We start from the raw sequence: 22,744 nt of genomic DNA, 5'->3' as shown, positions 1-22,744 counted from the left end.
AAGAGAGGAAGAGAAAGAGAGTGGGAAAGATATATAGAGAGAGAAAGAGAGAAAGAGAAAGAGAGAGGGAAATATAGAGAGAGAGAGAGAAAGAGAGGAAGAGAAAGAGAGTGGGAAAGATATATAGAGAGAGAAAGAGAGAAAGAGAAAGAGAGAGGGAAATATAGAGGTAGAGAAAGAGAGGAAGAGAAAGAGAGAGGGATGATAGAGAGAGAAAGAGAGAAAGAGAGAGAGAGGGAAATACAGAGGTAGAGAAAGAGAGGAAGAGAAAGAGAGAGGGATGATAGAGAGAGAGAAAGAGAGGAAAGAAAGAGAAAGGGAAATATGGAGAGAGAGAAAGAGAGGAAGAGAAAAAGAGAGGGAAAGATTGAGAGATAAAGAGAGGAAGAGAAAGAGAGTGGGAAAGATAGAGAGATAAAGAAAGGAAGAGAGAGAAAGAGAGGAAGAGAAAGAGAGAGGGAAATTTGGAGAGAGAGAAAGAGAGAGGGAAAGATAGAGAATGAATTTTACATCACATTTTTTTATGATTTAAAAAAACGATGTCATTTTTTTTTAATATCCGATTCTATCAGATGTGGGATGATGGTCTGACACCCTTTATCTATCTATCTATCTATCTATCTATCTATCTATGTCTGTTTGTCTGTCTTTGTACTATTTATTCATCTCTCTCTCCCTCTCTCTCTCTCTCTCTCTCTCTCTCTCTCTCTCTCTCTCTCTCTCTCATCATCACTAATCCTCCCTCACTCCAACATGTCAGGACCAGTAAACACACCTTTTCACCCTCGTCTACTTGTATGTGTATGCGAGTGTGTTGATAGGTGTGTGTGTACAAATATACACACACACACACACACACACACACACACACACACACATACACACACAAACCAATACAGCAGACAGACTCAACCGCTGACGTCACCGACCATTAGGTTAATCAATAGAAGGAGTATTGAGGGAGCGAGAGTGTTCTCTGCGGTGTGTCAAACTACTGTCCCATATAACCTGTGTTACAAAGGTACATTAACCCTCATTATGGTTAATTTGGTGGTAAAGAGACGATAATTAGAACCCAAATAGAGTAACTAGAGCAAGTACACATTAAATGGAGTAATCACAGTCAATAGAGGTACAATAATGTAAATAGAGACCAGCGTTGCAAATTATCTCCTTTACCGTAGCAAATAGAGCGAGACAGTAAGATAGCCTTAAAGTTTATCGTTAAAGTCTAGAGAAAATGTGAAGATAATCTATTTTCATAAACAGAATAATACATAATATAGTAATATAATATATAGAGTAACAGTAGTTCGTATTGAAGCTTAATTATTAATATGAAGAAAAAAAAGCGTGAATCACATCCATTTTCTTTTTTCATTTCAAAGGGGAAGCTATAGAAAAGTTATAGCCCTTACGTAACTTGGGTGACACGGACGAACCTAGCGAATATCCTCGTCAATTTTACTTTTCTTATCTCTACTAAACTGATCAGAATTCCTTCCCCAGTAGAAATTCTTTCCTGGGAACATTTTTTCTTCTCTTTTTATCGGTCGGAGATAATTTGAATTTTATGTAAATTTGATGTCTCGACCGCGAGTGTTTTTTTTTTTTGTTTTTTACGTCTGAGGAAGGTAAAATATTGAAGTGAATATTGGTGTTTACATTAAGTAGGACATATTATAGCCTAATGTTTGGTCCTGAAGATGTCAGAGTAGGCCTATTGATGAATGGTAACTGGAAATGTATACATATTATAAGGCGACGTAGGCACATGCAATTGGACATACGCTCAACCATCTGGACACGCAAACAATGGATCATTGTTTTTACGGGAAATAGCCAACCCATGCTCAGGTTGATGGCCCACATCGGGGCTTGGAGGCGAAAAAAATAATTAAGGAAAAAAAAAAGTATAGAAATGGAAAAAAAAACTAAGAGTGAGAAATGATATATACGTTGTGTTGTCATAGTAAGAGAAACAATTGAGACCCTGCAATTGTGTGTAAGTGAGGCAGAAAGTCAGATGAGAAACCTGGGACCTGGTCACAATTTTTGTGATGTCACATGGCTGCAGGGTCTAGCATTAGGCAGCGCATTATGCTTCCAATATATTCCCAGGCGGTAGTACCTCCCTGTTTGATAGCTGCCTACTTTACTACCTATTACCTACACACACACTATAGGACAATATCACCAAAAAGAATTGGGATTACGTTTACGACCTGGACAAGCAAGCAGCTGAACTTTATCGTAAAATATTACCAATACAACAGGTGTACACAGAGGCAGTGCTGAACGGATGGTGTTTGACGGAATGATTAATATTTTACTTATGTTTTCGTTATTATTGTATGTCAGGTAAAGGCAGCCTCTCTCTCTCTCTCTCTCATCGGGGGTATTAGTGAAACGTGAGTAGTATTCCCCTTAGACATAATGCCTACTTACCCCCCCCCTCCCCCCATCATCATCCCGTGTCTCTGGTCTAACAACAACAACGACCACGACAATGACGATAATAGAACAAAGTCTCTTAAGTAATATACCGTCTATTTTTGGTTATTCTTAGGCGGTCTGGGAAGAAAGAGACAGTGAGAAAGAGCGAGAGAGCGAGAGAGAGAGAGAGAGAGAGAGAGAGAGAGAGAGAGAGAGAGAGCAGTGGGAATGAATGTTGGGTTAAGTTGTGGGTAGATATAGAGGATGGGAGGTGGTTGGAATGGGTAAGGGAAGAAGGGTGATGGAGGAGGGCCAGGCAGATGGGAAAGATGAGGGATAGAGCCATGAATTATCTCACGAATGGAGAGAGAGAGAGAGAGAGAGAGAGAGAGAGAGAGAGAGAGAGAGAGAGAATACGCTGGACCTCCATAACACTCCATGGTAAGTGTCCAGATAATATAATTTACATGCGAGAAGATTTCCTATAGGGTGATGGCGTCTTAAAGGGAAGAAACAGAGGCTCTATAAGATACTTCACCCTGACGACGAGAGGCGACGAACACGAACCCCTTCAGACATAAACATATGTGGGGTATTGTTAAGGCGTCCAGTGGTCCTTTTGACGGAGATGTGTCCCTGGCCAGCGGGGAAGATATACTCAAGGTTACGATGGCTCTCCAAGGTCATGTGTCACCCCCAGTAACATGTGACGTAATCAAAGAGTCCTGTATCTTCACTGGAGGGTTCTGAGAGTAATTGTTGGGTAAGAGCGTTTTTTTCTTTCTTCTCGTGAGTTTCGTAGCGTATTTCAAGAACTTGGGAGAGGAGACAGGCGGGTGTTGGTCTGTGCTGTTAAAGTCGGGGACCAGACAGGATGTGAGGACTGTACTGTGTTGTTGAGGGAGGATCGGGGTTGTCGTCGCTGTGAGGACGTCGTGGGTGTGAGGTTGTGGTGTACATTATAAGATGTATAGCAGACCAAGAATGTGAAGGTCGTGCGCCTGACAGCCTTAATTGGACCCCTGGACGTAAGGGTAAAGGAGAGGTGCCTGGGGCTCAGATGTTGTTGATAGCGTAATGAATGTAGCGTCAATAACAGCGTCAGCACTGGCAGTAAACAGCGTCTGACATTTTCTTTCGCCTTCAGTAACACAGAATGCTACAGTAGGATATGAATCATCGCCTACATTGTGCCAGTAGTGACGCCCTCTATAGGAAGAACATACGAGTGTTGATCAAGTCGATAAACTGGGGCTAACATATAATATATTTTGTAAATGCTAATTTGGTTTTCATAGTAAGTATTTGTTGTCCCACCCGCATGAAGGAGCCGGTTAGTAAAATTGTAGATTATCTTTAAATTACTCATATATAATACGTGGATTTCCCGAAGTCTTCTTGCCTGCAGAAGTTGTTGACGATAAGACACCGAAACTTGTGCTCAGCGCGTAATAACCCTGGGAGCTGAAGCACTTATATTACCACCAACAACAATAATAACATCATCATCAATAACAACATCATCAACAGCAAGACTAATAAAGCCATCAACAACAACAATAACATCACCCTAACCAAACCCAACCCAACCCAACCCAACCCAATCCAACCCAACCCAACCCAACCCAACCCAACCACACCCAACCCAACCCAACCAAACCAACCCAATCCAACTACTCTCAACCTAACCAAACACCACAAATAACAAGGCAAACTACACCACACATTTATTCTAGCCTTCAGTAGTAATCTGAGCGAGATTCCCTCAGGACAACAACCAGCGCTGTATACCAAATACCATGATTAATTTAGTGAAACCAACTCGAAGCAACGTGAGCAAAAATATGAATATTTGTATATGAATAAACATAGAAAGATAGATAGATAGATAGATAGATAGATAGATAGATAGATAGATAGATAGATAGAAAGATAGAGAGAGAGAGGGGAAGGAAAAGAGAGGAGGAGAAAGATAAAGGTGGAGAAGAAGAGGATGATATAGGAAACGAGAGATTGATAAATGAAGGGTATGAGAAGAAGAAGAGAATAAAGAGGAGATAGGAAAATGAGAGAGACATGAAGGAGGACAGGAGACTTTTTCTGGGAAAGGAATTTTTTTTATAGGGTAAAGATGAGGAGAGACTGAGAGACAGGCGCTATATATAGAACCACCCTTATTAGTCTAGATTACTCTCTCTCTCTCTCGGTGTAATCCGCTAGGCTGACCAATAACACAACAGGATCGTCCCTCACCAGTGATTTATCCATCCAGAACTTTTTCAGAGTTTGGTCGTAAGTACTGAGAAATGCATCATGGAGGAGGTGGCCTGAGGTACAAGGGGATTCAAGAACTCTGTATTTGGAACCCGGATTCGGTCCTGAACTAAAACCAAACCCGAATCCGGAACGTACGCTTACCTAATGTAATCTAGACTCAAAATATTTAATCTAACCTACACCAAAATTAACCAGTTAATCTAACCTACTGTATCCCAAACAATTGCTTAATCTGACCTACCCTTTACCTTACCCTTACCCTAACCTACCCTAAACCTGATCCTCCCCTAACCTATCCTAACTAACCCATATCACATCCACAACCTGTCCTAACCAAGACCAATCCTCAACCTCCCCTAACCTAACCTAGCTTAACCTAGACCCATCCACAACCTAACCAAACCTAACCTAACGAAAACCCATCCACAACCTAATCTGACCTAACCTACCAAGACCCATCCTTAACCTAACCTAACCTACACCTATCCTAACCTAATCTAACCAAGGGTGTTAGTGTCAAAACCTCGGGTCGTGTGTCAGCTTCCACCTGCGTCTACTTATTCTCCTGACGGCGACGATGATGGAGGAGGTAGCATGTGGGAGCCTCTTGTCTCCTTCCTCAGCTGAGTGAGACTGATTTATCTCCATACACTTAGCATACATCATACACTTATACATCATACACTGATCATACGTCATACACTTGCCATGCCTCATACACAGGGTACACTACTTCATTCACTGATTATACATTTTTTATTTCATACACAGATCATACATCGTATACTACATACACTCATACACTATCATATCCCCTTATGCAAATCTGTGTTCACTTACTCACTTGTATACTTACACATTTCATACATTATATACATATTCATACACACTACACATACAATATACACCTATACACGGATAAACATAACCTTAACTCAATCTTAACTCGCAGAAACGATTCCTTAACTCTTACGATGTGTTAAGAATCCGTCTTACCTTTTCCCTCCTAAGTTAAAATATCAAAATTAATTAAACATTTAAAAAAAAACCCATAAACTTATGTTCAATTCCCCGATGTTTATTTACTTATTTTTGTATTTGTTTATTTGTCTATTTGTTTGTTTTTTCTCTTCAAGTTTGCTGGACCCACTCGTCTCCGCCTCTCGTGTTCAGGTCTATTATTGGTGGTAACTTGATACGAGTTTCCTGTAGAATTTCTGTGGCTCATGTGGGATTCCTGTAGGGTTCATAGGGTCCCTGTTGGGTTCTTGGGGCTCCTTTGGGATTCTTGGGGCTTCTGTGGGATTCCTGTGGGGTTTTGGGGGCTTCTTTGGGGTTTTTGGGGCTCCTTTGGGGTTTTGGGGGCTTCTTTGGGGTTCTTGGGCTCCTTTGGGGTTTTGGGGTTCCTTTGGGGTTTGAGGGCTCCTTTGGGGTTCTTGAGGCTCGTTTGTGGTTCTTGGAGTTCCTTTGGGGTTCTTGGGGCTCATTTCTGGTTCTTGGGCTCCTCTGGGGTTCTTGGGGCTTCTTTGGGGCTTTGGGGGCTTCTTTGGGGTTTTGGAGGCTCCTTTGGGATTCTCCTGGCCGCTGACCGTAAATATAATAACAGTCTTCTCTTTTACGTATTCCCAGGCGAAACCAAATTTACATATTATAAACTAGAATTTTTATTTTCACATTTTGAGGTGAACACACACACACGCACACACAAAAACACACACACACACACACACTCACACACACACACACACACACAAAAACACACACACACACCACACACACACACACCACACACACACACACACCACACACACACACACACACAACGGCTGTGTTTAGTGAGAGACTTGACAATAATTGAGTCAATAGCACTAGTGTGTTGAGTGTGGCTGTGCTCATTGTTTGTCCGTGCAGGAACAGTGGCCACGGACGCCTCTACTAACTGGTAATGAGTGATTCCACACTAGTGGTTGTCTGGTGGAAATGGCAACATACATTCCATACTGTTATTCTGTCTTTTAACGGTAGCTGTAGAGGCCCGGCGCCGTTTGTTAACAGCAATAACAGAGACCTCATACGATAGGTTAATAATGGCACATAAGTTATCATACTGTAGTCTGTTAACAGAAGCAAAGGAAACGACCCGTTTACTGTTGTCTTGACTGTTAACAGAAACAAGAAAAATAGGAAAAAAAACGACTGAGAAACAGATTAAATAAGGCAGAAACAGACAAAACCAGACACACAATCAAAACAAATAAAACGAAATAATATATTCACATGCTGATCAACAACACAGTAAGTTCTCTAAATAATCCAACTCTCTCCACCATTGTTGACGCCATCAAAGGTTATCGTAATCCACCCTGATCCTCTTCCTACTCTGAGATCCTCTCTTTTTCAGGACGCTAATATGAAGTCTTTGTGGCATTGGATCCCTCTGAAGTAATCTTAGATCTCTCTCTCTCTCTCTCTCTCTCTCTCTCTCTCTCTCTCTCTCTCTCTCTTGTGGTAGCAGTAAAATTTATAGCAGTAGTAGTAATTGTTGTTATTGTTGTTCTTATACTACTACTACTACTACTACTACGACTACTTTTTTTTTTAAACGTGGCCTCCAGCCTCCCCCAATAGCCACACCTTATACTACTACGACTACTACTACGATTACTACTACTACTACTACTACTACTACTACTACTACTACTACTACTACTACTACTACTATATCACTCTGAACTACCTCGATAAAAAACAAACATTCCTATTCGATTCCTGAGACAACATGTAAATTCATATACATTCTAAACTCGAAAATGTCTCCGTTTCCTTTCACCTCCCTTCACCGACTCCCTCCACCTCCCACCGCCTCCCTCCACATCCCTCTACCTCCGCTACACCTCCCTCTACCTCCCCTCCACCTCCCTCTACCTCCCCTCCACCTCCCACCGCCACCTCCGCTACACCAAATAAAACAACACTGAAGGTTATAGGAGAATCTTATACAAGCGTCCCTGGTCGGGTGGTGAGGCGGCGACCCCTGAATATATTTGGAACAACACGACGTGGGTGGACCAGACGAAGGCCTCTTGCCAGCTGTAGGAGGTTCAGTATACAATGTCTAAATTCTTGTCCCTCCCTCCATTCACCCCTCCCTTCCTCACTTACACTCTCCCACCCTAACTTACTCATTCATCCACTCACTCACTCACTCACTCACTTCATCCTTCTCTCCCTCCTTCGTTCTCTCCCTTCCTTGCTCCCTCCCTCCCTCCCTTCCCTCCCTTCATCACCTTCCCTCCCCAACCGTCGACGATACGCTGAAGTTTCATTGAAAATCGTTTTTCTTTGAAACTTGGAAAATCTTGTTATAAAAAACAAACATTTTGTGAATTGAGTCTTGTTATCGGGAACTTATGAAGGAAATGCCAGAGTGGATAGAGCAGTTATTTCCTGCCCTAAAGGTCGATGGGTCGAACATGGGGCATCCTTAACAGTGAAATGGGGATGCCTTGTTATACAGTTGGGGAGGTGAAGGTGGTCGAGTGCAGTACCGGCCACCCTGTCTCCTCCTCTACCTGCGGCTCACTATAAAGTGTCCTACGTCCACACTGTCTTTGTGGGACCAACTTTACTTCACCTTAATTAAAAGTCCTTGTCTCTGGGTACTTCAATACGTTCCTTTTTCCCTTTTATTTTTTGGGGTACTTCTTCTCTGACTAATTTAAGACATTTCTTTCTAAATAACTTCTTCTCTAGGGACATTCTTCTCTGGGTATCTCAACACGTTCTTCCTCAGTCACCCTATAGGGCCTCGGGTCCCCCAGGAGAGAGGAGACTATGACACAACCACTTACCTGCCAGCCTCCAGACATAATAACCTTATTGTTTGTGAACGATGAGGCATACACGTAAGAAGGGCGATATAGTGTGTGTGTGTGTGTGTGTGTGTGAGACCCTGGGCCAGATCGAAAGAATACACCAGGACTGGATTTATGAAAATAACCCTGAAATCAATATACTCATCGATGATAAACGTGCTGCTTTAACTGACTGGCTGAACAACTCTCAGTCTCGGACCAAAGCTGATACCTTCCGCAAGAAGAATGCGGCGGCTCAGCGCGAACTTCGCAAACTAAAGAACGACTGGTTTAAAAATAAAGCATGTGAAACGCTAAAACTTGCTCATCTGACGGTAACTCCGCAATTAAAGACGAAGAAGGCATCCTTCAGTGCTGGAAAGAGCACTACCATTCGCTGCTCAACCGTAACACCGAGGAGGACACCCAGCAGGTCCCTCAGCATCCAGAGCTGACCCATCTCAGCTAACCTCCATCCCTGGATGAGGTAGCTACTGCCATCAAACAGATGAAAATTAACAAAGCCTCAGGGCCTGATGGAATCGCAGCCGAGGTGTATAAAATAGGAGGACCTCTACTTACCTGCCGTCTCCACTCTCTCCTGGAGAATACATGGGAAAAGGAGGAAATCACACACGCTCTCAAAGACGCCTCCGTCGTTAATATTTATAAGAACACGGGAGACCGGTCAGTCTGTGGCAACTACCGTGGGATCTTGTTGCTGTCCGTAGCGAAAAACTTCCTGCCAAAATCTCAATGTGGCTTTAGACCATCACGTGGCACCACTGACATGATCTTTGCTGCCCGCCAGATACAGGAAAGGTACCGAGAACAGCGTCGTGACCTGTACATGGCTTTCATCGACCTAACCAAGGCTTTGGACTTGGTCAACAGGGAAGCCTCTGGCGGACCCTCAGCCGTTTTGGCTGCACCACCAAAATTCATTGCCATTATGAGGCAACTCCACGATGGCATGAACGGCAGTGTCCTGCACAATGGCACCCTGTTTGCGGTCTTCCCCATCCAAACGGAGGTAAAACAAGGATGTGTACTAGCTCCAACTCTCGTTTCCATTTTCTTGGCTGCCTTCCTTACTAGTACCAGTGCCAATTTAGTCGGCGAGGTGGACATTCAGTACCGAATGAAGGGTCTTTTCAACATAAGACGACTGCAGACAGGAACAAAGGTGTCAGCAGCTTCCATTACTGAACTTCAGTATGCAGACTACCTCACCTTTGTCGCTCACACTGAACACGACTTACACGAGATCCTGAACACTTACGCAGAAGCGTATGCACTTTTTGGCCTTTCAGTATCTCGGCTCCCACTTGTCCACCAACGCGGATATTGATGAAGAGATTCAACATCGGATCAAATGTGCATCTCAAGTCTTTGGCAGACTCCGTACCCGTGTGTTCAGCTGTAGGGAGCTGAAATTATCTGCAAAGTTGCACTTGTATAGAACAGTGGTCCTTCCCACCCTGTTATACGGCAGTGAGACATGGGTCACATACAAGAGGCACCTCAAGGCACTTGAAAACTTTCACCAACGTAGTCTACGTTCCATCCTCCAAGTTCGCTGGGAAGACAAGAGAACAAATGCCAGTCTCGCTGACACCAACTGTAGGAACATCGAGGCTACTATTACCTATGAACATTGGACTGGCCTTGTTACCCGCATGGAAGAGAGTAGACTGCCAAAGTAGCTACTTTACAGTCACCTAACAAATAGTAAACGTAACGCTGGCGGGCAACTAAAAAGGTATAAGGATAGTCTTTAGACAAACCTGAAAAAATGGCAAATAGTCCCCCCTCACCTGGGAACGATCACTCCACACCGTAACACTTGGAGGATCACCACACGAGAAGGTGTCAATACTATCGAATTAGCCCGACTGCCAACCGAGACAGACAAGCGCCAACGCCGAAAAGACGCTGCTGCCGCCCCTCCCGCACTAGGTGTAGCCCTCCACCTGTGCAACATCTGTGAACGACCCTGCCAGTCCCGTATCGGCCTCTTTAGTCACCCCAGAGCGCACCAACGAAGGTGACAGACATCCTTAATAACTAATATCATTGTATCATAGCTGGATGGTCGTCATACTCGATTCCGAGTGACAGCAAAGTAGTAGTAGTAGTAGTGTAAGTGAGTGAGTGAGTGAGTGAGTAAGAAAAAGGGAGATAGGGAGAGACAAGAGAGAGAGAAAATAAGACTGAGAGAGAGAATGAGTTGGGGTAGAAAGTCGCCTATCCGTCTTTCGGAACGAATATCTGTCAACCTTACCCCAATATACGCATTTGTTTACACACACCTCCTTCCCTCTCCCCAACAGACCATGACCAACGTCAGCCAGGAGGGTGCGTCGACGGTGGCAGCAGAGGGCGTGGAAGGCGTGGAAGGCTCAGGGGGCGTGAGCATGGACGTGGTGGGCGTGAGTCGTGAAGGCGTGGTAGAGGGCGTGCTGGAGGAGACCATGAGCCCGGAGATTCAGTACATGGGACACATCGCCTACAGCGTCGTAGCTCCTGTCATCATCAGCTTCGGCATCCTGACCAATGTCCTTAACCTGGTGGTGCTGACCCGACCCTCCCTCAGGGGCCCCACCTTCAGGTAAATTATATCTCTTAGGGGCCCCTCCTCCCCCAAGGGCCCCACCTTCTCGTAAATTCTCTCAGGGGCCCTTCTCTCTACCCCTAATACCCTCCCCCCCCCCTTCTCTTTGCCACACTTCCTTACATCTCCCTCTCACCCCTTCTTCTCTTTGCCACACTTCCTTACATCTCCCTCTCACCCCTCCTTCTCTCTGCCACACTTCCTTACATCTCCCTCTTACCCCTCCTTCTCTTTGCCACACTTCTTTACATCTCCCTCTCACCCCTCCTTCTCTTTGCCACACTTCCTTACATCTCCTCTCACCTCCTTCCTCTTTGCCACACTTCCTGCTTACATCTCCCTCTCACCCCTCCTTCTCTGCCACACTTCCCACACTTGCCACATCTCCCTCTCACCCCCTTCTATCTCACGCACCTCCTTACATCTCCCTCTCACCCCCCCTTCTATCTCACGCACCTCCTTACATCTCCCTCTCACCCCTCCTTCTCTTTGCCACACTTCCTTACATCTCCCTCTCACCCCTCCTTCTTCTCACACTTCTTACATCTCCCTCTCACCTCCTTCTCTTTGCCACACTTCCTTACATCTCCCTCTCACCCCCCCTTTCTATCTCACGCACCTCCACATCTCCCCTCACCCCTCCTTCTCTTGCCACACTTCCTTACATCTCCTCTCACCTCCCTTCTATCTCACGCACCTCCTTACCTGTGATCCTCCCCACAGCCCCCTCCTACTCTGACCGCTTAACACACTTTCCTTAACCCCTCACTCACCTCACCCCCTCCCTCCCCCAGCGCCTCTCCTCCTTTTCAAGATATTGAAAATCAGTGAAGCTAAACGAATCCAATTTCATCTAATACAAGTAGAGGTCTTCCCGGCCCACACGAAACGGTGACAACGTGGCGCCTTTTCTCCCGCTTCGTGGAACGGATGTCATTTAAAGATTCACTTTCTCTTATGGAATGGTGGTAATGCGGAAGATCTTGTGGACGAGCCGCGACATAATAGTCTCTACGAAATGTTATAAATGTAATGGGTTTTTTTTCGCGTTCGTTTGTCGTGGTGGATCTGCCCTGAGATGGTCCAGCCAAGACAGGTCTAACTCACCACCAGAAGAATGCTAATAAGTTACCAGAAAATTATTACTCCAATGTTCAATATTTTCTTGGCGTCGTTGGGACACTTGAATACATAACCACATTTTATCCTGAAAAAAAAAATATGATGTAACAAGTCACTCCAACACGCTCCCCCCAACATGAAGGTCTTCTGGCTCACGTCACTGTAACCAGGTAAAATTTTGTTCAATAGGACCCTGACTGTATAAGTCTTCTGACGGTGTGGTGGAAACGAATTGATCTTTCCCTCGTGGGTGGTGGTAGTGATGGTGGTGGTAGTGGTGGTGGTGGTAGTAGTGGTGGTGGCGGTAGTGGTGGTGGTAGTAATGGTAATGGTGATGTAACTGGTGATGGTGATTCTTGGCTCGCAAGCGAGCGGACCCGAGTTCGATCCCCGGGCAGGGTGAAACTATGGGCAAGTTTCTTTACGCCATTTGCCTCTGTCTACCCAACAGTAATTGGGAACCTGGATGTTAATCGATTTGCGGATCGTATTCCGGGGTAAAGGTTAGCCAGTGCAGTTGGCGAGTTGTCCAGTCTTCTCGGACTATTCCTTGACACTGGGTCATGCAGCTCGTTAACTTGGGGTGTGGTTGTTGTGTTGGCGACAGCTTCTGCACCTTAACAAATTCACGCCTAGGAGGCCCTTGGGCCGGCCATCCTCGATTTCGAGGGGCTTCCATTATTATTATTATTAGTAGTAGTAGTAGTGGTGGTGGTTGTGGTGTTACGTAATGATGAAAGTAGACTAGCAGTAATAGTGGTGGTAGTAATGGTGGTAGTGATGGTGGTGGTGGTAATAGTAGTGGTGGTGGCGGTAGTGGTGGTAGTAGTAATAGTAATGGTGATGCTACTGGTGATGGTAGAGGTGATGGTAGTGGTGATGGTGCTGGTAGTGGTGATGGTGCTGGTAGTGGTGATGGTGAGGAGGAGGAGCTGTCTGTGATTTCACGGTGAAAACAAGAGAAGCCACAATAGGAGGCGACCCAATCTTTCGGGAGCGACGAGAGGATCTACCTAAGCGAGGCGGTGTCAACTGAAGCCTGGCAGATCATCCCTCCCCAACCCTCGACCAAGGCGTCTCTCTCTCTGTTACAAAGACTTGGTGCAGACACATTAACTCTCATCTCCTTAACCATCTCTCACTTTGTTTTTAGTGTTGAGTGTTCAATTCCTAACTTCCTATCTTTTTGTGTGTTAACCTAACCTAATCTAACGTAACGTAACCTAACATAACATAATATAGAGGTAACGTAATTTAACATAATGTAATGTAATATAATCTAACAACATAATCTAACAAAACGTAACCTAACATAACATTATCTAAAGTAACGTAACCTAACATAACATTATCAAAAGTAACATAACCTAACTTAACACAATGTAACGTAACGTAACTTAACCAAACCTAACCTGACTATTATGTTACAGATACCTCAAGTGGCTGGCGGTGGCTAACCTGCTGGTGTGTGTGGTGCTGCTACCCTTCACTTTACACTCCCAGGCCACACCTGTCCCCTACGCCGCTGCCCTCTACTTTGCCCACATAGAGGTAAGGCTCAGTGAGGGCTCAGCTCCACCCCATGTTACCACCAGAGGTCGCTTGAGATCATATAATGCTCATTCAAGATAAATAGTGTAACGAGATACTTAAAGTATATCAGTATTAACCTTTTTGCGTATATCTGTATGTTTATGACTGCAGGCGTGCGTGGTTTTGTGTGTTTGTGTGTGTGCGTGCGTGCTTACCCGGGCGTCCGAGCACGAGCGCGCGCGTGTGTGTATATAATAATAATAATAATAATAATAATTAACGGTTTATTGAAAGAGCTTGGCAGCCAGAAGGCTGAAAATATACAGTTACATAATTGGGGAATGGGTTTCGAATTAAAAATAATATACAAATAACATAAGTGATATAAATAAGATATATAATAACTAGATGGGGAAAAGCTCAAATTACAGGGCATTTCAACATAGTGACAGTGCAAGAAGTAGTATTTACTGGGAGTGGATACACTGGTTTATTACAAGTTATTGATAATTTTTACAATGGTTGGGACTGAGCTGTTCTTATAGCGATCAGTTCGTGCACGTATGGGCTGGATGCGGTTGTGGTGTCGAACAGCAATTCTCGGGCTAGGGATCTCAGGTGGTAGTAGGAGCCGGTGTCGAGGATGGTGCAGAAGCTTCTTATCAAATTTGCAGATGAGGTCGTGGTGATGGTCAGTGAGAGTCGAAAAGGTCAGTGTGTTGAGCGCTTCTTGATATGTGGAGTAGGAAGGGGAGAGAATAATCTTGCTTGCCCTCTTTTGCACTTTTCTAGGTGTTTACGTTGTGTGGCATTTAGGGAGGAAGACCAGGTAGGGGAGGCATATGTGAGCTTGGGAAGTATGAATGTTGAGTAAACACTGAGGAGCTCGGGTGCAGGAACTACGAGGGACTTGAGTCGGCGGAGGAGGTGGAGACGGAAACTGGAGGATTTGACAACTCCACTGACGTGTGGTTTCCAATTTAGTTTGTTGTCTATGGTGACGCCGAGGAGCTTCGTGGAATCTACAACCTGGAGTGTGTTAGGACCTAAAGTAATGGAAGGAGGTGGGACAATGTCGGAGGAGAGGTTGATGTGCATAACCATGGTCTTGGTATGGTTGATGGTGACGTGGTTGTTGGTGGCCCAGTTTTGGAGACTGTTCAATAAATCCTGAAGGGCGGTATAGTCGGGAGCAGAATTGTTGACGCTGATCCCAATGGTGGAGTCGTCGACATATTTCCAGCGAGCAGGGGTTTCTCTTAGGGCATCATTGATGAGCATAAGGAAGCAGAGTGGTCCCATCTTGGTGCCTTGGGGGACTCCAGAGGTGAGTGACTGAAAGGTGGAGACAGCCCCTCTGAAGCGTACAGCTTGGCGTCGGTCACTGAGGAAGTCTGTAAGCCATGGTATAAGACTTCTCCGAAGCCCGAGGTCAATAGCTTTGTTGATGATTATATTGTGGTCGACTAGGTCGAATGCTTTAGTGAAGTCAATGAAGGCGACAGCTGCAGACGTTTTTCGTTTCTCGAGATGGCGGTATATGTAATCGAGAAAGCTGACAAGACAGTGAGTGGTGGAGGAAGTTTTCATATTGCCAATTTGCTGAGGGTCTACGACTCCTGCAATATCAGCATAAGCCCAGTCGAACACAAAACTTTCACAGATTAGGCTGGGTATTGGGATGATTGCAATAGGTCGTAGCTGATTTAAGGATTGTGGGCTGGTTGACTTGGGCACTGGTGATACATAAGAGGTCTTCCAGTCAGCTGGGCATCTGGCTTGACTGAGAGAAGCATTGATGATGGAGCATAGGGGTTTAGCAAGCTCCGGGGAGAACATCTTGAAGAGTTTCATTGATAAGTCAATGGGGGTGGTAGAGCGTTTTAATTTTAGTTTGTCCAGGCGTTTTGCTACTTCAAATGATGTGTGTGTGTGTGTGTGTGTGTGTGTGTGCATTTCCTCACCAACTTCTCAACATAGCTGGAAGAAGGAGGTGAGAGCACAAATCCTGGAAGCCTCGACACGTCACGGCCCGCAGATCTGCCACAATCCTGCACTGGAGGGTGGGGCGAGAGGCGATGGAAAACGGAGCGCAGATGTTGGTCTCTTGCCTCAAGCTACAAAACTGTTCCGTTTTTCCCTCGCTGTTTGCTGCGGTATCATCTTTCTTGGCTAATACTTCTGCACTTGGGCGCTGGAGCTGACATTTCGTTCATTTGTAATATAATTCAGTTAAAGGATAAAATAAATTAAGAGATGACACTGCAAGAGACTATCTCTCTGGGTCTCCCTGAGAAATCCGCCGCGGCCTTGAGGCTCTCTCCTCAAGTGATCTGTTATTGATGTATTTTCTCTCCCCTGAGGACCACTGTCTTTTGGAGGGCAGATGGACACGATTCTTGTATTCCTTTTATACGCTGGTGTTGGAGATGGCGAGGTAGGGGATGAGCGTGGGTGGTGGCGACTGGTTGGTGCCGGGTGTGAGAGGTTGGGTTGGAGGTGGCAGAGATTGGAGTTGCCGAGGTTGACTTTGAAATAAGGAATATGTGAGGGCTCGGGTACAAGGATTATATTAGAGATGAGGTAAGAGAGTTGCGTGTGGGAAGCTCGGGGTAACACGAGAACCTGACTGATAAACAAACACGAATAAGCCGATGAAAACAATTACTGTATCCTCTTTGGTCCAGGAGCCGACCGAACACGTATTGCAAATAGATTATCGTGGCGTGTGGTGCGTGAGAAGCAGTGGGGACGCAGTAAGAGAACAGAAATTGAAGGGGACAGAGTTTGGTGAGAATTCCTACCGATGTTGTATAGGGATGGGGAAGGTAATATGTGCTGAGGGGATTTCCAATTGTTGACCCAGGATATGCCTCAGTGTGGTTGGTGAAAGGTAAAGTAAATATTGAAAGGATCTCATCATCAATTTCCCTCCTAACCTTCACCTGTCACTCTTCCGTCAATCCTTAATGCATCACCTGTCTCTACCACGACACTGAGTCACCTCCTACTTCCTCAGGTGCCTGTTGGGAACGCACTTATCGCCTCCAGTGTATACATCGTCGTGGGATTGAGCATCGACAGGTTCGTGGCCGTGTGCTACCCTCGCAAGTATCGCAATCTCCACAGCCACTACGTCGCCTCCGTCAGGATCGCCCTCTCCTTCGTGATCGCTTTCATCATTTATATCCCCATGGGCTTCTACAAGATGGTTGTGCCGGCCAGCGGTTCCCCTGACAGGTTCCTGATAGAGGGGAACCTGAGGGTGGTATCGACGCAGTGGTTCATGGTGTACGAGTACCTGTTAGAGATCTGCGTCAGGTGGGTGATGGATTTGTGTAGTTTTATTCTGTAATAAGGTATGCCACATCTCATGTATCTCATGTATAACTGGACTCGTCCCATAATAATAAGAGATAAATAAGTCCATTATGAAACTATTATATTTCACGCACAGTTTGACTCATTTATCTACAAAAATGGTGAAGTTATCAATCAGTTTTTGCTTTTCATATGTAACATAGGAATGGTCCTGCTCAGTTACAGTGTTTGTATATCTCACTGTTGCTCTCCAGGTTCGCCCCGGCTGTCCTGCTAGCAGTCCTCAACACCTGGATCATCATCGAGTTCAAACGTATCAGCCGACGACGTCTCCTGCTCTCCCAAGGCATGAGTTGTGAGGTGTCGGCCATCCCCTCTCACTCCTATTTCGAAGGCAACGCCAACATCACTGTGGTCAACCACTCTCCTACTAATGGCCAGGTCGAGCCTGAATCTATTGCCATTGAACCGGTCGCTATCAATGGTCCCTGTGTGTCTAAACTTTCCAATACCGTCAACAATCCAGCCACCTCCACCTCGTCCAGTGATGTATCGCCCTTGCACCAGGAGGGCCTCATCCTTAACAGCAACGGATACGTTAATGGGATGGATTATAAAGTAGTGGATAATACTTCACTTAACGGGAACGGCTGTAAACCACTGTCTGCTGACGGTGACATGGCCAGCACGAGAAACTCATCAGCTAAATCCACAATTCGGAGCAAAGGAGAGAAGGAGACTATTGGCCTTTCAATGATCAATGTTTCAGGTACAGTATTTATGTTTAGTGAAGCAAGTTGGTTTTTGAGGGGCAGCTCATAGCCTATGATCCTAACTACAGTCTGTTCACTCAAACTTTGCAACTGAGGCCTAGGGTCAGTTTGTTGACGGACGGACCACTGCAGTTCTTTAGTTTTTAATCTATCGTTTTTTATTCTGGTATTTTAAGGGATATTAACTTTCCTGTTTTGACCTCTGATAAATTTCCCCACATCGGCAAGTAAAAATTACTTCATGATACGCTTTGGTAACATAAATATCATAAAAGGAACAAAAAGAATTAAAAAATTTCAGCGACATCCTCCACCACGCTAAACTTCTTCACATTTTTCGTGTTATTGTTGTGATGTTTATGTATACAGAGCGTTTCACGTCTCAATTTTTGCTTCCCGAACTGCGGAAATTATCAAAGATCAACACAGAAAACTTATTTTCCATTAAAATATTAGAATAAAAAACAATAGATTAAATACTAAAGAGCTCTAGTGGCTCTTCGTATAATCGTCCGCCAACCGATCAGCTGCCTTGTTACAAATTATCCCCAAGGCCTCAGTTGCAAAATTTGAGCAAGCAGAGTATACACACCTATAATTCTTCCACTAGACAATCATCTAAACTACATTCATTACGTTCTCTTCTATATTACAATAACTACACTACTTCTTATTCACTATCTATACTGCACAATCAGTTTTAGGCGGGGGTGAACCCTACAGAGGCCCACCACCTCTCCCACTGTGATATATATATATATACCCTGTACCTGTATATAATATATATATATATGTATATATATATATACATATATATATATACATATATATATATACATACATATATATATATATATATATATATATATATATATATATATATATATATATATATATATATATATATATATATATATATATATATGTATATATATTTATTTATTTATTTTTTGAGAGAGAGAGAGAGAGAGGGGGGTTATGCGTTTGTGAGTGGAGGTCGGCCTCTGCGGGATCAACCCCCAAAATCCCACCTTCGTGACACTTCTGGGGTGCAGGCGCATCTCCAAGCCAAATATCAGCTCTCTATCTTCAAAACTGTATACGGAGATCGCGAACAGATAGACAAATATATAAACAGACAAACAAACAAACAAACAATCAAACAAACACACAAACAAACACACACACACACAATCACTAAAAGTTATATATTATAAATTCAATAATTAATTACAAATGCATTTAACATGTTAACAATGTGTAATGTCCCATCCCTTCACCTCTCAGCTAGTAATGTCGGGATACAATTATCCAGGCCGCCCTCATCACCCTCCCTACTTTACAGCTCCTGCGGCGACCGTGACCGCGCCCCGAGGTATGAGTGAGCGCCGCCACGACATGGAAAGGCGACTGGTACTACTCCTTGTCTCCATCATCGTCGCCTTCTTCGTCACCAACATCCCCGCCGCCATCCTCTCTCTCACCTTTAGTGATGACAAGAGGAACGACCTCAACTTCCAGATCTTCCGGGCCATTGCCAATAATCTGGAATTTCTCAACTTCGGAATAAACTTCATCCTGTACTTCCTCTTCAGTAAAGACATCCGAAACGCTTTCATGTCCCTCCTGCGTCGCACCATCGACCGCCTCAAGGAAGGCATCGAAGGCTCCAGCAGCAAATACGCCGCAACCAACCTATGATGGTCAGGTGGCCCCGACCACGCTGGAGAGACGCCCACCAGCTGTAGTCGGCTGCCATCGTTGTTCCACGCCAGTGCCGGTGACAGTATTGGTGCTTGTGATTTGCACGTCTTGTAAGATTATCAAGATGAAAGATGGCGGCCTTGGCGGGTCTGGCGGCAGTTTAGGAGGTCCAAAAATGGATTACTTGAAAGACTGTCTTAACAAATACAATCCAGAGTCACCCTACCTCACGTAATCTAATTTGATATGGGGTTAAGTTAATTATAACCCTTGGAAAAATTTCGTGGAGGTTCAAATACCACGCGACTTTACTTATCCTAATTTGATTTAACCCAAGATATCATATATAAACAAAATGATATTACTGGGAGTTGTTAACACTGGCAAGGCAGAAAATAATCGCCCCGCCTTATTTGGTCGTAGAGTCCGTCATAACCCTCGACTCATAGAAGACGTAACATAAACCTCTACAGACGCACCTCACCCCAAGACCTCAGGATGGGATCAAGACCTGTGACTCGTTACCTCCTAACAAAACTATAAATGATTCCAGATTAGTCTATATAGATAACAAAGAAGCTTTAATGACTCCTAGAATTAATTATCTCCTGACATTCCACTCAAAGTGATTGTGATTTAGAGGCCAAGTGTACAGTTAACTCAAGGAGTGAGTGTGGCCATTGTTGTTAATGTAACCAGTGGTGTAGAGAACACGGCAAATATTGCAGTGGGTGTGGCCAATGTTGCAGTGGACTTGGCCAAAACTTGCAATGGACGTTGCCAGAGTTGCAATGGATGTGACTAGTATGGCAGTGGGTGTGGTCAAAGTTGCATTGGGTGTGGCCAGACACATGTGTACAGTCAGTGCTACAATGGACATGAGAAGCCTGACACTGGAACGGGAACACCTGTGACCTGTCCTTAACGCGTCACACGGGCCAGTAACAGCATCAACCGGACAGATGGAAATATTTATGACACTACACACCAAAGACTAACTACCCTGTAACACCTCACAGCGGGGAACAGCAAACCACCTGACTGAACTCCTCACAAACACGTGTAAAACTACTCACCTACCTGACACCTTTGTACTCTGAACTGACTCTATTATAGGTGCTATGAGCGACACACCTGTACACCGTATACTCACAAGGAACAGCTCACATACAGCTCCTCCTCTCATTCCTCATCTCTTTCTTCTCTTGTTTTTCATACATGTCTAACCTACATATCTTTATACCCGCGTCACTGTCACAAAATGACTTTTATGCTATATTGTTATATATAAATTGTTTTATTATTTGAATCCTCTTCTCTCCATGTATATATGTCTAGCATAATACGTATATCTGTTTTATGTTCTAATATACATATATATGTATACATACGTATATATGGCTATTCGCATGAGGTATTGCACTCCTCTGAGACATGTTGTGTACTTAATCAATTGTAATGAGCCGTGTTGTTACCGGGTAAAGCTGTTTAGTGTTCCCTCTCTCTCTCTCTCTCCAGCTAAATCTTCTAATCTAGATACCCTGGCTGGTCACCCAACGAGCTGTCTCAACACCTGCAAAAAATGCAGATGTGTGTGTGTGTGTGTGTGTGTATGTGCCAATCTCATGTGCAAGCTCCTGAGGCCGTCCCCGTGTGTTCAGTGTTATAATTATACAGGAAGTTTGGGAAATACTCTTAATAATTCTGGGTTGTATTCATGAGACATACATAAGGATAAATGACTTCACAACCATAGTGTCAATACCCCATAGTTTGAAAGTTAAAACACATGATAGTTTGGGTGGGAATGTGGTCAAATCTACGGAGTATAAATGATATATTCAGTGTTGCTCGTACAATATTTATCTACATATGCAATCTGATGTTGATTTTACAGTAAATGTTCAAAGTTCCCGCCGTCTTCTTAAATGTCACCACTTAATTTATATAGGATTTGATAGTTTATGTTTTATGTCCAGAGATTTGTTGCAGTCCTCCCGTCCCCAATTTTGTGTTATAACTCTCAAACTATAGGGTATTGACACTGTGGTCGTGAAGTCATTTATCCTTATGCATGTCTCAGGAATACAACCCAGAATTATAAAGAGTATTTCCTAAACTCCCTGTGTGTATATATATATATATATATATATATATATATATATATATATATATATATATATATATATATATATATATATATACAGTACATATATATATATACACACACACCAAAGTCTTTACTTAAGAGAATTCACAATAATTAATTTTTTTCTAAATAAGATAGTAGGAAATTTAATATTGTATTTCATGCATGTACTGTAAGTGAATATGTTAGTGTACACAAGACACTGTATTTATATTAATGTCAACACTACAAGAAATTAATTGATTATTGCATCTTCCTCTGGGTAGTGAGGCTTAGGACAGCCTGAGTGTTGACACCGCTGGTGTCTGATCTCTGATCTCGGACTGGTATCCCCCCTCCCCAGATTCATCGAATGTTGTCATGGACTATATTTTATGGTTTAAATATAAAAATATGCATGACTTTGTTGTGTTTTATTGTACCTGAACCAACCAGTAGAAGAACCATAGGTGTGTGTGTGTGTGTGTGTGTGTGTGTGTGTGTGTGTGTGTGTGTGTGCTAAAAGTTAAGTTTAATGAGTATGAATTGATTCACACAGGCAAATGAAAAGGTATAAGGATAGTCTTAAGACAAACCTGAAAAAGTGTCAAATCGTCCCCCTCACCTGGGAGACGATTACTCCACACCGTAACGCTTGGTGGAGCACCACACGGGAAGGTGTCAATACTTTCGAATTAGCCAGACTGCAAACCGAGGCAGACAAGTGCCAACGTCGGAAAGACGCTGCTGCCGCCCCTCCCGCACTAGATGGAGCCCTCCACATGTGCAACATCTGTGAACGACTCTGCGGATCCCGTATCGGCCTCTTTAGTCACCTCAAAACTCACCAACCTACTGTAGGTGACATCCTTAATAACTCATAATTGTATCATAGCTGGATGATCGTCACACTCGACTCTGAGTGACAGCAAAGTATTAGTGATGACAATGGCCGCCCTACCACCTCCCACGCCTTCTCTGG

General features: G+C 44.1%; 2 protein-coding genes across 2 annotated transcripts in view; one reads left to right on the top strand and one right to left on the bottom strand.

The window, feature by feature from the left end:
* Positions 1–21,752, top strand: part of LOC121853175 (alpha-2B adrenergic receptor-like) — a 57,310-nt gene extending 35,558 nt beyond the window's left edge. The window contains exons 2-6 of the mRNA XM_042347142.1: positions 10,901–11,178; positions 13,734–13,854; positions 16,856–17,157; positions 17,412–17,926; positions 19,276–21,752. Of these exons, the coding sequence (XP_042203076.1) occupies positions 10,904–11,178; positions 13,734–13,854; positions 16,856–17,157; positions 17,412–17,926; positions 19,276–19,631 (1,569 nt within the window). The 5' untranslated portion in view covers positions 10,901–10,903 and the 3' untranslated portion in view covers positions 19,632–21,752. The remainder of the gene's footprint in view (positions 1–10,900; positions 11,179–13,733; positions 13,855–16,855; positions 17,158–17,411; positions 17,927–19,275) is intronic.
* On the bottom strand, positions 5,938–9,934 carry LOC121853139 (pollen-specific leucine-rich repeat extensin-like protein 1). Its single transcript, XM_042347081.1, has 2 exons — positions 9,830–9,934; positions 5,938–6,297 (listed from the first exon to the last, which is right to left on the bottom strand). The coding sequence occupies exons 1-2, from the start codon at positions 9,932–9,934 to the stop codon at positions 5,938–5,940; spliced, it is 465 nt and encodes a 154-aa protein (XP_042203015.1).
* Positions 21,753–22,744: the final 992 nt, after the last annotated feature.

This window comes from Homarus americanus, unplaced genomic scaffold (assembly GCF_018991925.1).
Source record: "Homarus americanus isolate GMGI-L3 unplaced genomic scaffold, GMGI_Hamer_2.0 scaffold32871, whole genome shotgun sequence".
NCBI lineage: Eukaryota > Metazoa > Arthropoda > Malacostraca > Decapoda > Nephropidae > Homarus > Homarus americanus.
This window is presented reverse-complemented; position numbering and strand designations above follow the sequence as displayed.

Coding starts and splice junctions, on each gene's coding strand:
- LOC121853139 (XM_042347081.1), bottom strand. CDS start 9,934: ATGTTGAATCTCTTCATCAATATCCGCGTTGGTGGACAAGTGGGAGCC. Junction 6,298..9,829: donor GTAAGTGTTCAGGATCTCGT/GTAAGTCGTGTT, acceptor ATTTACGGTCAG/CGGCCAGGAGAATCCCAAAG.